Source organism: Neopelma chrysocephalum, unplaced genomic scaffold, assembly GCF_003984885.1.
Source record: "Neopelma chrysocephalum unplaced genomic scaffold, ASM398488v2 Primary Assembly neopelma1_69, whole genome shotgun sequence".
In the NCBI taxonomy this organism is placed as follows: Eukaryota; Metazoa; Chordata; class Aves; order Passeriformes; family Pipridae; genus Neopelma; species Neopelma chrysocephalum.
The window spans coordinates 11440491-11455270 of NW_020897729.1; the positions used below are offsets into that span (position 1 = coordinate 11440491).

Below are 14780 nucleotides of genomic sequence, written 5' to 3' on the forward strand. Positions count from 1 at the left end.
GATCCTAGAGGTCTTTTCCAGCCTTAACAGTTCCATTAGCACTCAGCTGTTGGTCCCCTCCGTGCTCCAGGGCAGATGCTGAGGGTCCCTGGCTGGTGGAGGAGCACTGACAACTCCTCAGGTCCTCCCTCCCTGGCAGTTTTGGGGCAGGAGCAGTTGAAGGGCTGGGACAGGATGGCTCAGTCTCCCGAGGTTAAACAGCTCAGACAGGATGGCTCAGTCTCCCAAAGGAAGGCTCCAGCCTCCCACAGCTCCTCTGTGGGCTGAGGGAACAGCCAAAGATAGCCATCAGTGCAGTGAAGCACTTTGGCTTCTGAGGTGGGATGCTTGGAAGGCAGCAAGGATGTTGTTCCCTCCAGCCCTTCCCCAGAGCTTTGGCACAGCTCAGACACCTGCAGAGGGTTTTTTTGCTCCCCAGGGCCGTGGCTCCACCGGGCAGAGCAGGACTTTGAACCTGCCAGCCAAGGAATGCAGCTGGGCTGTTTGTCTGTCCTTCTGGCAGAGCCCACGTGGTTCCGAAGAAGAGAATGGAATATTTTCTAAAACATCAGCACTGGGTTTTCCTCCTAAAGTTGCTTCTCTCCCGGGAAGCCTCGAAGCCCTGCTGCCTCAGTTCCTCCTCCTGACTTTGGCCCTCCCTCACTTAAAGCACTGAAGACATTTAAAGCATTTGAAGTGATTCCCAGCCTCGAGCAGTTCATGGAAATGAAGTCAAGGAGGCTGCTCCAAAGGTTCCTGAAGTGAGACCAGTCTGAGCACCTCAGTGAGCTGGAGGCTAAAAAAGAGATCTAATTCCTAAACCCAACTCCCCATCTAACTCTGGACATGGAGTGTCTCAGTGTCCCAGCTCAGAGGGAAGAACATACAGAAATTATCACGTAATTTGAAACACAAATAGAAATGAGGGAATTGTTTTGCTTGTGTATTGTTGTTCAGCAGCAAAGCAGTAGATGTGTTTTGCCACAGATCATTCTGAGTTTTTTCTTAAGCCTTGTGTCCTCTCCTTGGTTTTTTTTTATATTTTGAAACTGTCCCCCTGCTTTTTTTTTTGGCTGTTGGACTGAGCTCTATTGTAGGGTTGATGTCTGCAGTTCATTCCTCAGTTCCAATCAGAAGATGTGTTGTTTAAAATAATGTCTATATTGTTACTCTGCTCTTTGCAGTTACAACTTTGATGTCCTTGCTGCCCTGCTCAGGACGTGCAGGACAGCACTGGCTGTGGGTGCAGCTGAGCTGGGGCAGCAGTGCCCAGAGCTGGGCAGAGCAGCAATGACTCCCTGTCCCTGCTTGTGGCAACTGGGCCTGGAAAGATCCCAATCCCTGAAGATCAGATGGTCTGGTCAGGAATACATGGTTCCTGGTGGCAATTATTTCCATGAGATCAGATGGATATATATATATAATTAGCAGAACCAAACCAGATAGGATTCTTATGGGAACAACTGTGCAGCCAAGGAAGTCATTGTATCAGAGATGGCTTTCTCAATAAATATATTGCACAGAGTCATATTTCTTTTTGCAACAAATTGGATCTTATCCAAAAAGATTTGCTCTATAGCAAAGCCAGACCAAGACAGCAAAGCTCACAGTTTGTTCTTGTGTCTCAGACTGTTGTGATAGGCTGGATTGTGCACGGCATAATAAAGTGCTTTATAGCCCTGAGTTTTATTTTGGGTAAGCAGTAATGAAATCACCTTCCCTACGTGGTGTTTGGGGAAAGACAAGCAGTTTTTAAAGAGAACTGTCTTGCTCAAAGATGCAGATAAGTGGCAGAGAACAGCTGTAGAGACATCAAGGTATATCAAGGGCAGGTTGGATGGGGTCTGGAGAAACCTGGGCTAGTGGAAGGTGTTTGGGGTGGGACTGGATGGGCTTTAAGGTCCTTCCAACCCAAACCAGTCTGTGATTGTGTGCCATTGATGAAAACTTCCTTAGGTGACATGACTTGGCTTCAGTTCTTGTTCTGGAATCATCATCTTAGAATTCCCTCCAGGCTCCAAAGCCCAGGGAGTGTTTATAGTGTGCAATAAACCATCTCTGCAGGGCTGAATTTGTCTCTGATGTGAAACAACTGCTCAGCACAGTGTGGCCAGAGCTCAGTGCTGCTCTCCCCCCTGTGAGTGTCAGAGTGTTCCTGAGACACTCATCACACCAATGCACATGATTGTACTTCAAACATTCCACTGCCAGATAGATCTCCTGAAATCATCCTTGCACCTGTCACCTGGAATGGTTTGGAGCAGCCATTTCTGTCCTTTTCCAGTTCAGAAACGCAGGAAGAATCCCTGATTCATTCAATCTCCGGGCACAGGTCTGAGATGGGATTGTGTATAAACTTGGTGAGTGTTAGAGAAAGTCTCCTCCCATTCCTGAAGGAAAGCCTTTGGGTCAGGGCATGTGTGCTGTTCCTCTGGGTGTTCTGCACACTGGGTTCATTTCCCCTGAACACTTTTTCCTGCTTATTGGTCAAACCCAGGATCACTCTGAGGGATCTTCACACGCAGCTCCCCTTTGCTGTGGCATGACCTGCTGTGCAGTTTGTGCTTTTGGCTCAGATCTGGCACTTGTCTCCGTGTTTTTTCCCATTTGAATTAGAGACAGTTTGCAATAATTTATCCTGTTTAGGACAAAATAATTCTCAGATTGTTTTAGGAATATTCCTTCCTGGAATTTTGTTGCCCACTTCCCCCAGGAGTGCTGAAAACCTGTGGTTGCCCCCTGTACCCGTTCAGGGGGAGGGAGCTGAATGTGCCTCTGTGCTTTGTGCAGAATGAGATTCCTGGTGGTGCTTAGGAAAGAACTAAGAACTGCAGAAGTATCCTGAGTAGGGCTTGGCTTGGGTTTTGATAGGAGAGGGATGAGAGGAGATGTGGGGGATTAAGAACTGGGTCCCTGTCACGCTCTAAATACGTGGATGGTCATAAATATTATCTGAACTTACCATGTGGTGTTTCATGGCTATAAAGGGACCACAAAGCACTTTTCACCCTTGTTTCTCTCCCCCTTCAAAAACTGAGCCTCTTTTATTCACTTTGCTCGGAGACAGATGTGCAGCTGGAGGGCCAGGCAGAGGTAACCCTGAATCCCCTGAATTTCTGCCTTTTTAGACAATTGAATGCATAGAGCCCAACCCTGGCACGAGTGAGCCAGGCAGCTGCAGCACATTCCAAATCTCGCTCTATTTAAAGCATCCCAGGGCTCCCAGAACAACTGCAGAGACAAACCTTAAACCTGCCATTAAACCAGCAGAGGGGGAATGGCAGAACCAGGTAAGGTGCACCGTGAAATGTGAATGTAACAATATATTAAAATGAATAAATCTGAGCAATGTAGTGTGAAAATACTCAGCTACTTGTATTCTTGTTGAAACACTAGGTATTTTATGTTAAGTTACCAGTTTAAAAGCTAATTCTATTAACAGCAGTGAGTTAAAAGTAGCTTGTCTTCCTCCTGTATTTCTAAATCCCACCAGATTTTTTCTTTAGTGTTTTGTAGCTGTAATTTCAGATTAGTGAACACAATAGAACAGAACTGTGTAAAATGAGATCTGTTTGACAGCATTTTTGATGTCTGTGTGTAGCTGAGCTCTGAGTGCAGTTCTGGGTGAACGTAGAATAATTTAGATTTTAACCCCACAAAGCTTGAGTGACAGAGCAAAATGAAATTTTAATAATGAGCTTTCCATTGTAAGCACACCTGACTGTCTCCAAGGAGAAAAGGCAGCTTATAAAAATGCATTTTGTATCCATTGTCATTTTTTATTTACTTCACTTAAACTCCCAGCTGTAAGTGTATCTGTGGTGTTTGCTGTGCACAGGTCCTCAGGTAACACTTGTCCTTGTAAAAGGAACTTTTTAATCCATCTTCATAGCTATGTTAAAAGTTTCTAAAGACTTATCTCCTGGGTTCTGCACCATTTACTCTGGTATCTGAGGAGGAGAGTGAATTTCTGCTGAAGTACAACAGGGTGTGAACGCTGTGTCTTTATTTCAGTTTTCATTGGTACCCACAGAAATTACACTGACACTGGTTTAAGCTGGGTCTCACATGACAGACTCCCCCAGTCAGCATGAGCAGAGCTCTGACAGAACTGCCCTGTGCACCCAGCAGGATCCAGCCCTGGGTCTGTAATTAGACCTATAAAAATGGCAAGTAAAGAGAAATGATTCCCAGAGAAGCAGCTTTACCTTGCACAGTGTCAAAGCAATAACAGCCTTTAAATTAAACAGGTAAGGGACTCCCCTGTGGCAAAAGGACTCCCAGTTTCAAAGCAGGATTTTATCTTTGCTATTTATCTATTTAATATTTTCATGGCAGCACGTGCAGATTTCCCCTCTGTGCTCTGTCCCTCTGGCAGACACACCGTGCAGTGTCGTGGAGAGAGGTTTGTTGTGCACAGCTTTAAAAGAGCAATGTGGCAATCCTTAAATTATTAAGCATCCCTCTAAGTCTGCCTGCTTGATCTAAACTGTGCAAGGTGTTGTGAATAGTTTTACATAATTTATTAATCCCTTCAAAAACCTGGAAATCTATTAACTGCAGAGAGATCTGCTCTAAGAGGTTGTAATATGTTGGTAAGTAATAGGATTCTGCTTTCTGGCAAGAGACTGCTATTTGCAGGAAACTGATAGAAGGGTCTTTAAAATTCTGATGTTGTACAGAAATATATTTATATAAAGCCAGTCCTGCTTTCCATGTGCTCCATGGAGAACCATCACCTGCACTGGGCTCCTTGTTCTAGGACTAGTGGGCAACTCAGCCCATGTTTGTGGCTGGCCCAGCTGGAAGAGCTTCCACACTGGACACTCCTGTGGCATTTTCCTGCCACTGCCACCATCCTTTGGGGTGTGGGAATTCCGTGTCCCCTTCCTGCAGGTGCAGGCACAGTGGGATCCTCCTGGTTTGCTGTGTTGGGATCATTCCCTGCCTGTGGAACGTGGCCCTTCAGTCACAGCCCATCTCTCCCCTGCAGCCCCAGCCCCGCTGTCCCGCCTGGTTGTCCCTGTGCTCCTGGCACTTGGCTGGATCCTGGGATGTGCCCTCATGGTTTACATTGTCTTCTCCTGATGGCAGTAAGTGACTGGCACGTGCCACACACCACCTCTGCTTCCCTTGCTTGGCTCTGCCACCTTTCAAATGGAATTTGCTTTGTCTTACAGGGCAGAAGAATTCACAGGGATGTTGATTAGAAGAACCTGGAAGTTCAATTGAGATTTCTGATGGCTAAAATAAGTATAAAATGAGTTATTTTTAATATCAACGCTGTAAACGTGGTGTACGCTTTTTATCCACAGTGTTTCACGTGCTAATTAGAGCTTTAGGAAGAGTCACCAAACCAATTTCCCAGTTTCCAAATGGTTTGTAATGGGGTGAGTGGTTTTGGAGTCCTGTATAGGTGGACACCTGCCTGCAAACTTTTAAAATAGCTAAGGAGCTTCAAACTTGTTAGAAACAGGCAAGGGTTAATTTCTCATGGGGCCTGGGGAAGTATTTTTAGCCTTATTATGGGGAAGATCTATTGGAATCTATTGTTATGAAACAGAAATATGAACATCCTTCGAACAGAAAACCTCAGGCTTTTTTAGGGCTGGGAGGGCTGCTGTACAGCTGAGTGTGCCTGGAATCATGGCTCAGGCTCACTCTGGCCCCCTGACTGTCTTGTACTTGGGGGGTTTGTCTTTTTTAATTATAATTGGTGATAATTATATTCCCCTGATGGATAATGTGCCTTGAGAACTTGCAGCGACTTTGCCATTTAAATCAGAAATAATCGTCGGATGATCTGAGCTGCTGCATTTTCACAGACAGCCTTGAGCTTTTGAGCATGAAGGGTTTTATACTGAAGAGCAGCAGTTCTCAGAAGACAAAATCATTAATAATTCAATCCCCAGTTAAAGCAGAGAACTGACTGTGGGAGGCACGTCTGGGAGATCCCAGCAAGATGTATGTTTAAGGGAATGTGAAAAAAACCTTAATGACCCCTGGTGGGGTTAAACAGAGAGAGAAACTATTTTTTTGGCTCCTGCTTACACAATTTGTGTAAGTTGGAGAATGTGAGGAAGGCACATCAGTCAGACATCCTGTCTCCATCTGTGGGCACTGTCTGTTGTCCTTTAGGAGTGGAAACACAAACATATTTGTCTGTAGCGCAGCCATGAACATTCCTTGGCCACTCCAGCAGCCTCAGCAGCAGCACTCGAGTGTGACATTCCCTTTGGAATTGTCTCAACACCAAGTTGCTTCACCTGCAAATGACCCGAGGGCACAGGGGGGCTGTTTCATCAGGTGTCCGGAAAGAGAGGGGACAAACCCTGCAGTCTCTTGGAGAGCTGGAGATTCCCAATCCCTGCCGCAGGTGAGGACCTCCAGCATCACTGTCAGCCACTGCCAGGTGAGAACATCCCCTCCAGCTCACCTGTCCAGGTGGGCTGTGAGAGCAGACACCTCATTATCTCCTTTTCAGGACCAATTGCTGGGTTTCCAAGACTGAGCCCACCCCGACTGATCCCAGCTCTGACTGACACAGGGCCAGCAGAGACTCCATAGAAACCGTGTCCGTGTTTTCACATCTCAGCTCATTTACCAGGCCTGGAGGAAACGTTCTGAAAGATCCCATTGGCCCAAGTGGCTCTTTGGGTGTCTCACAACACTGGAAATCGAATGTTTCCAATTAAAATGTTACAGAGCTAAAATATAAACACCACAATCTGGTTTAGCTTTACCTGATTTTTGAGAGCAGAAAGATCTGATTTGGCAGAGCAAAACAAAATAACTTTCTAGGCTGGCTTCAGTATTGTCGGACTGACTCGCTGCGTACAAAGGGAAAGTTCCTGCCAGTTTTGTAGAGTAATAAAAAGAGGATTATTCCAAGAAATTATGCATCCCCCACACTGCTGGAAGCCCACGGAGTGCTCTGCAAAGTGACCTTTTGTAACCACCCTGGGACAGCCCACTGGGGTGGCTGGGCAGTGGGGCTGGACGATGTGAAGCTCCCCACACGTGCAGGGCCGTCAGAGCTGCAACAGAAGGTTTGGGGTCTTTAATTCTTGAAAAACAAAACGAGTGTTTGGGTGCTGGGTTTTTTCTTTCAGATGCTGGTGAGTGATGAGAAGAAAACCACATGTATTCAGATTTCTTGCAGAGCTCAGGTGCTACTCTACTGAAGAGAGGCCGTAGCTTTGGTTCTGTCACCGTGTCAGGCTGTAGGACATCCCAATATTGTTACAGTGTGATGGCTTTGGGGAATAACAACTGTCCCTAAAGAGCTCTATCCCATCCCTGAGATCCAGTTCTCCAAGATCAAAGGGCCCTGCTCACCTTTAGGGTGGGCACCTTTTCCAAGCCTATTTCTACTTTTTCCTGCTGGTGGGATGATGTTTTCTGTGATCTAAGATGATCTGTACAGTTTAATTTATTATTCCTTGTTTTGTCCACAAAAGCCAAGTGGGAATGTTGGGGTTGCTGTTGCTGCAGAGCTGGGTGCCAGGTTTGCCCCACAGCCTCTGTGGCTTTCCCTGTTCCCCCTGACAGCTCTTTGAGTAAATCAATTAGGGACGAGTCTCTGTCCATCTGTCCCGGGATCTGCGTGTGGCATCCTGGAAACTGCTCTGGGCTCGTGTTTATATTCCTTTAATGCCTGTGATCCAGTTTAGGGGTGTTTACACAGGGCACAAGCGTGTGCACAGAGCGGAGTGTTGGGGTGACACCTGCCTAAACCAGAGTTTCTCTTGGACATTCCCAGTCCACACTGCTCCAAGGACAGTGGCTCCAGCTTGGCAGAGCCTCCCACACCTGGGCTTACCTGTACCAGTAACCCCATGTCTGAGCACACACCCTCCGGGGGGGCTAATGGAGGGTCCTTCCCTCTCCTCCTCTCCGGGGTGGGAGTGGAAAGTGATGAGCAGAGTCCCGTCCCCTCCCCTCTCCCCGGGCAGTCACGGTCAGGATCTCCCTTTGGGGTCCCCAGCCCAGGCAGGTGTTACCCCTGAGCAGGGTCCCTCAGTGCTGGGGCACAGCCACTCACTCACCAGGGCACGGGGGACCCACAGAATGTTCTGGGGGCAGGGCCAGGGGAATGTTCTGGAAGGGGCGGGGCCACAGAATGTTCTGGAAGGGGCGGGGCACTGAGGGGCGGGCAGGGAATGATCTGGAAGGGGCAGGGCCACAGAATGTTCTGGAAGGGGCGGGGTCACAGAATGTTCTGGAAGGGGCAGGGCACTGAGGGGCGGGTAGGGAATGTTCTGGAGGGGTGGGTAGGGAATGTTCTGGAAGGGTGGTCCCGCAGTGCGGTGCCCATGCCCTGCCCCGAGGCCCCGCAGCCCCTGCCCGCGGCCGGAGCCCTCAGGGTGCCCCAGAGCCCTCAGGGTGCCCCAGAGCCCCCCCGGGCCGTGTCCCAGCTCGGGCTGCCCGGGGTGAGCCCGGCAGGGCTTGGCCGCCTGGACTCGGTTCCCCCGGAGCCCCCGCTCGCCCGGACCTGCCGCGGAGCCGCCTCAGGTAGGAGCCCTCCGTGTTTGTTACTGGCGGGTGTGTCTGGAATTCTTTAATCCTGCCCTGTAATGGGACATCAGCCCTCAGGGCAGGGAACTGAACCCTCCCGGGTCCCACAGTAAAGTGAGGGCATTCCTTCGGGTGTGCAGGGACCAGCCTGGCTCTGCCATCCCTGCCCTGATCCCAGCCTGGCTCTGCCATCCCTGCCCGGATCCCTTGGGATGATCCCAGCCTGGCTCGGGCACTCCGTGTGTCTCCAGCCCCATTCCTGGCTCCCCCAGAGCAGCTCCGTGGCTCTGTTCCCTCACCAGGGCCAGTGGCACAGGATTCGCTGCGTTTGCCTTTTACAATACCCGCGTTGTACAAAGCTGTGGGGAATGTTGGTTCTGGGTGAGAGCAGAGGAGCTTCTCCCTTTCCCTGAGAGGTTCGTTCCCGTGCAGAGCCAGCCCGGGGAGCTGTGTGGAGAGCTCGGGATGTGTTTGTTGTGGGTTTTGTTTACTAACAGAACACGTAACGAACGAGCCCTGGGGGGGTCAGAGGATCCCGAGCTGGGAGGGACCCACAGGGACACCCCGACAGCCCCAGAACTGATGGCAGGATGGATGGATGGCCTTGAGCTGCAGCAGGGCAGGGTTACACTGGACACTGGGATTGAATCTCCCTCTGCCTGTTGGGCTGTGGGGCTCAGGGGCGAGTGTAGACACTTATTTGCAGAGAATTTTATTTTATTGCTGTTTCCTGTAAAGAACACACACACTGCATTTGGCTCATAATTTCAGTTTATTATCAAAATGTTTTGATCAGATGACGAACTCAGAAAGCTAAAAGGACATAGGTTTTTAAATAGACCTATTGTAGCAGTCATCTGAGGTATCTGGTACTTGGTTTGGTAATGTCTTTGCTTTGATACACAAAGCAGTAAGTTCCTTTGCAATCTGCATGAGGATGTTTAATACATATCATTGCAGATTTAAAGCCTTTTACCCTCTTACTTAAAGCTCCTCCTGACTCTTGCGATCAGCTGTGCAGATTTCCTGCTGTGAGGACTGACATCGACCAGAACACGTACAAGTTATGTGCAGGATCAGACCCTAAGCACTGGGAAATCAGCCTGAAAACTCCAATATCAGTGCACTCCACTGGAGAACTCAGTTCTGGAGGCTTTATCTTATTGCCCAATACCATGCTTTACTCAAATTTCCCAGTTCTATGCAGCCACTGATAAAATATATTACATTACTTCAAGTCAAAAGTGTAGCTCAGATTTAAATATAAAAACTATGATTTATACATTACTAGAAACTTTTAAAAAGAGCAACTTTAGAGAAAGCAAGAAAAAGCTTAGAAAACTGTGAAAGGGTCTTTGATCACAATCTTACAGATTATAGGTTCAAAAATTAAATTACCTACAATTTCAGTTGGGCTGGAAAGCAGTAAATAAACTGTTGTAAATAGTGACATCAGATAATACACGCTGGAGTAATTAGTGAGAAGTTATCTAAGTACAGCAGGTCTTTGGACTCCTCTTGTATAAATGGTTTCAAGTAAAGATGAAACATTTGGTAGAGCAGATTTCCCGTAACAGCAGAGGGTACAAAGTCTGACACTGGGCTGTGAGCTGTCGTTTCTCTGTCGTGTTGTGATGGCCAAAGCCGGGTGTTACTGAGCATTTCCTTCCTCCCCTGGCCACAGCTGGGCACTCACTGACCGCTGGGAGACCACGGGTTAGACTTTGACATCTCAGAATGAATCCAGAGAGCCACTGGCTGTGGGGAACAGGGTTAAACTACAGTGCATGTTGCTGTACATGGTCAGTGAGCTGGATCCTACAGGGTTCCGTGGGGGAGAGGCAGCCAGTCAGCTCCAGCAGCTCAGGGCTGCCTGAGTCCTCCTGGGATGCTTTGGTGGGTGATGATTTGGGGTTTGCATGTTTACCAACAATTACAGTGACTACTCTAGCATATTCCCCTCAGTTTTCTTCCCTCCTCCCCTTCTCAAAATTGGCTGGAAGTGTCTCTTTTCCTGGGAAGCTCCTCGGGATGGGAGGTTTGCAGTCTGTCACCAAACGCGGCACTTCTTAGCGGGATCCATGTTGTCTTTTGTGGTGCAGGAAAAGGCTTCAGAAAACTCTGGAGAGTTCTGCAGTGATCCGAGGACCCTTTGAAACAAAACAACAGCTTGTCATTGCTCCTTGCCTTTGTTTGAAACAAAACAACACGACCCATATTTTGTAATTTGGTTTGTTTGCATCAGTTTGCGTCAACTCACACCAGTGGGAACGCCCTTATTGCTGAGCTCTGACGCTTCATTTCCCCTCAAGCAGTGGCTGCGTTTGCTCTTGCCAGTTTGTATGGCCCTCATTGCAACCCCCAAAATACAGGCCCTGTCCCTTCCTCATTACTGGCCCTCACAGCCCATTTATTTCACCTGGAAGGGGTTTCTTGCTTGTCTGTAATTTTCACTGAAGGTTTTTTCAGCTACATTTTGCTGACAAGTTCCTTGGTGAAGGGAAAACAAGACCCTGGGGTCGAGGACTGTGGTGTAACTTGTCAGTGAATGTTCATTTACATTTTGACACCAGGCAGGTTTTAGCTGAGATCCTACTGCTTCTCTGGGCATTGTCCACAGATGTTCCAGTGAATGAGTTTCCTGGCAAAAAGACTCGTACAAACAACAGCCTTCAAGTGAATATGAGGCCATTCCAGCTAAGGCTGATTTGATATGTGTAATTGTGAACATGTGTGAATAGATCTGCTAAGAGCTGCTCAGTCCTTCAGGAATGGGAATATGGCAGCACACACCTATGGAGCACAACAATTTCAGCTTCAGTGTCGTATATGGATACTGGTGGACAATGGCTGTGGAAAAACAGTTCTTTAAAGAACTGTTTGTTTGAGTAATTTGTGGTTGTTCTGTGGATAATCTCAACCATCAGACTGGACAGGAGCAGGACATGCCCACAGAAGCTGAGGTGAAGTTCAGCAGTTGACACTTGCATCAGTTTGTCTCTACAGGGCCAAAAGTGACTCTTGCCCACTGGTCCTGGGAGCCAGCAGTGAACAGGGGGTGGCACAGAAACAGGATTATTGAACAAGTCCTGCATTTTGGTGAAGCTGTGCTTCACTGCCTGGAAGGACTGCAACTGCTAAAACGGGATTGTGCCAAAACAGAGCAAAAAGTATTTGGGGCGTACTAAAATTCTACTTACACAAAACAGCAGTGGGATAAGAATCCTGCTTCATTTACTGATATCCCCAGAACTACAGGGATTTGGTACCTGAGCAGATACAGGTCAAGGGCTCTTATTGTACTTGCTGTGTTTTAATTTTGCATATTAACACTCAGGTACATTGTCCTTCTCCTGCTTTTGGTGATTACCTGATCAAAGGCATCTTTCTGTTAACTCCTGATTTTCCTACTGGAACAAACATTCTCCCTGTCCAGTTGTGAACCCATTAACTAAAATTGTACTGTGCAATTAGCAAGTTTTATGAGGAGCAGCCTGTCCTGCATGGAAGGAGAAACAGCCTGCAGTCAGTGTAGCCCGTGTTACATGGCCCATCCCACCCCCAAATAATAATTAAAATTGGGAGCCTTGGTGACACTTCAGTAGTATGTCATTAGGCATCAATTTTGTGGGTAGGTCTCGTGTACTGAAACACTTTTGTTTTAGAGCTCTTGTGAGGCCCCATCCTGAAAATGCCTTCACATTCTAAAAGTGTTTATGGTTTCTCATTAACACTTGTGTCATTCCAAATAGAGTTTATAGCCTTCCCTACCAAGGTACAGACAGCACAACACAGTGTAATGTGTCCAAGGTACACCCAAATACAGAGATGCTGAACTGGTGAACTCCAAAGGCCTTGTGCCTCTTCCAATTTAGATCTGCAGGGAGGCTCTGAGAGCCCCTGGAGCCTCCATAGCACAGGGACCAGACAGGAAGGACTGTAGGGCACAAACTGCCTCCCAGAGAGATTCTAGGGAGCACAAACCACCCACACTGAGAGCCAGGCAAGGAGCACTGAGGGAACAGTCGCTGCTTTCACTGAGTGTTTGAGTATGTGGGATAAACAAGATAATTCTTTGGTGAAAAGCCGTTGAAAGAAAGATACTGGAATTAATGTAGTGGATTGTATTGGGAGAGAACTCGGCCATTGTGGCCATGAAGTCTGGAGATGACTCAGCCTTCCAGAGCCAGCAGATGCTGTGCTGGCTGCACTGTTCCTGGGCCCATGGCACTTGACCAAACAGGTTTGTCAGAGCACAAACCCTGTTACTCTGCTGATGAATAGGCTGCTCTGACTTCAGAGAAAAGAAAAGATGCTAGTCTGGCCCAAAGGCTTCCACCCTGAGCAGCCACATTTCCTGCATGGCTCACCTGGCCCTGAGGAGGCTGGCAGAGCACAGCAGGCACAAAGTACCTGTTTGCTCTTGCATCACAGCACACGGGCTTGTCACCGAGCAAGGGCCATGATCTGCCACTGATTGTACTGGGACTTCAGTGCAAGACAAAGGTCCATCCACAGCCTTTGGTCTATGAGAACCCTCCCAGGAGCTATGGAGGGAGCCAGGGGACTTCTGGAAGAGCCCTGGATTCCAGACACAGTCACTGAGACTCTGCTATAACAATCATGCTTGTCTGGTGACAGCCAGGAGATGTGTTTGTGTCTGTGGTGGTGCCTGTTCAAAGCTGCTCCACAGTGTGGGCAGAATTAACCTGTATCATTTCAAAATGAGGACAATTCTCCCTCATCCTTTCTCTGCCTGTGGAGCTCCCTGGGAAGGGCTGTGCCTGTTTGTGCAGCACAGGGCTGGGAGAGGGGCAGTCTGTCTGTCTCCTCCTAACCACCTGCAGTGTGCTCTGCCTGTAGCTGGGGGTGTGTTAAACCTGCCCTGGGAGGTGCAGCCCAGCCCTGGGCAGGTCCTTGCAGCCCACAGCAGAGCTGGGGTGCCCTGGGAGCTGCACTCAGGACAGGGATGTGCTCACCTGAATTTGCCTGGGCTGTGCACGTCCGTCTTGATGGAGTTCACGGCATATTCTGGTCTGTACGTTCCACACCACACCTGCACAGATAACAGGGAAAAGCACTGTCAGCCCTAAGACTGCACAGCAAGAGACTTGCTGTCATTTAACTGTGAAGCAATTCATGGCATGAGAATAAATGTCACATGAGAATATAGAGGAGAAAAAGGTGTATTTTGTTAAAAAAAGTGTATTGTTGTCCTCAGACAAAGGCACTGGGCACAAGAAACTCTCTACCAGACTTAGGAGGGAAGATAAAAATCACCTAATGAGACTTTTTCCCTGCTCTGCAGTGAACACTGCTCAGCTCTGCCAGCTCTCAGTAAAGCCATGGGAGTCAGCCTGCCCTTTCTGACTTACTGATAGGTGTAGCTTAGGTGATTTTTCAAAGCCTCAGCCAAGAAGGAAGGGATACCTGTGCGAAATTCAGGAAAAACAGCTGCTTGTGGTTCATGTCGAGACCAGGAAGAAGTTTTTCTTCTCCATGCTTTCTCACATAGTTTTCATAGGCCTGTAGAATGAAGTGAATAGAAATGTTAAAATTTCCAGCCCAGACAATCAGAATGAAATGATGACAAGGAGGAACATGGGTTCTCTGACATAATTAATCATGGACTCCTTGGCCATCCATCCCACCTTTAAGCACATGATGACAGGGCCATTTCTCAGGACTGTGGTATCAATTATCTAATGCTGCATTTTGAAAAGGAGATTTTTTCCACTGTGGTTTTGTTGGGTTGGGTTTTTTTAAGTGAGTTGCAGGAGACTTTAAAACCTTTCCCCGGTAGGAACAGCTGCTTTCACGTTCCCTGCGGGGCCGCGTGGCAGCGACGTGCTGTTCGTGTGCCACTGCTGATGGAAGGGGCTGCAGAAATGTTCTGCCTGAAGTCAGGGCCAAGGTACCGCCCGAGCAAAGCCCATAACTGCCCAAGTGCAGCTGAGGAGTGAGCAGAGAGCAGGTCCATGGAAAAGGCTCTGGAAGTTTGAGCGGATAACAGCTGAGCGAGAGCCAACAGCGCCAGAGCTCTGCAAAAAAGGCAAGTGTCCTACAGGGATGTATAAACAGGAGGGGCTTATATGAGATCCATGAAGTAATCCTTCTACTCCACTTGGCACTGGGTAGGGCTCAGCTGGAGCGCTCTGTCCACTTTTGGGCACTGCCCTTCAAGAAAGATGTGGACCAACTGGACACGGTCCAGAAGAAAGCAGCAAGAACGAGCAGAGGTCTAGCAAACATGACCTATGAGGAAAGATTGAAAGAATTGGGTT

The 14780-nt window shown here is 48.2% G+C and overlaps 2 protein-coding genes across 4 annotated transcripts in view; one reads left to right on the plus strand and one right to left on the minus strand.

The window, feature by feature from the left end:
- Nucleotides 1–2288: 2288 nt before the first annotated feature.
- Nucleotides 2289–6331, plus strand: LOC113968896 (sarcoplasmic/endoplasmic reticulum calcium ATPase regulator DWORF). 2 transcript variants are annotated; one of them, XR_003534671.1, is made up of 4 exons: nucleotides 2289–3269; nucleotides 4973–5072; nucleotides 5160–5232; nucleotides 6118–6331. XR_003534671.1 is itself a non-coding variant. In XM_027685882.1 (3 exons), exons 1-2 carry the CDS (start codon nucleotides 3257–3259, stop codon nucleotides 5065–5067), a joined length of 108 nt encoding a protein of 35 aa, XP_027541683.1. In that variant the 5' UTR covers nucleotides 2289–3256; the 3' UTR covers nucleotides 5068–5072; nucleotides 5160–5260. The 2 variants fall into 2 exon arrangements, 1 of the variants encoding a protein (XP_027541683.1); XM_027685882.1 differs by lacking the exon at nucleotides 6118–6331 and having other exon boundaries at nucleotides 5160–5260.
- A 2918-nt stretch (nucleotides 6332–9249) lies between these two features.
- Nucleotides 9250–14780, minus strand: part of MME (membrane metalloendopeptidase) — a 29584-nt gene continuing 24053 nt past the window's right edge. For both annotated transcript variants that reach the window (XM_027685818.1, XM_027685817.1), the window contains exons 21-23: nucleotides 13927–14022; nucleotides 13476–13552; nucleotides 9250–10646 (exon numbers count right to left, since the gene is read on the minus strand). In XM_027685818.1, coding sequence (XP_027541619.1) covers nucleotides 10547–10646; nucleotides 13476–13552; nucleotides 13927–14022 — 273 coding nt within the window. In that variant the 3' untranslated portion in view covers nucleotides 9250–10546. The remainder of the gene's footprint in view (nucleotides 10647–13475; nucleotides 13553–13926; nucleotides 14023–14780) is intronic.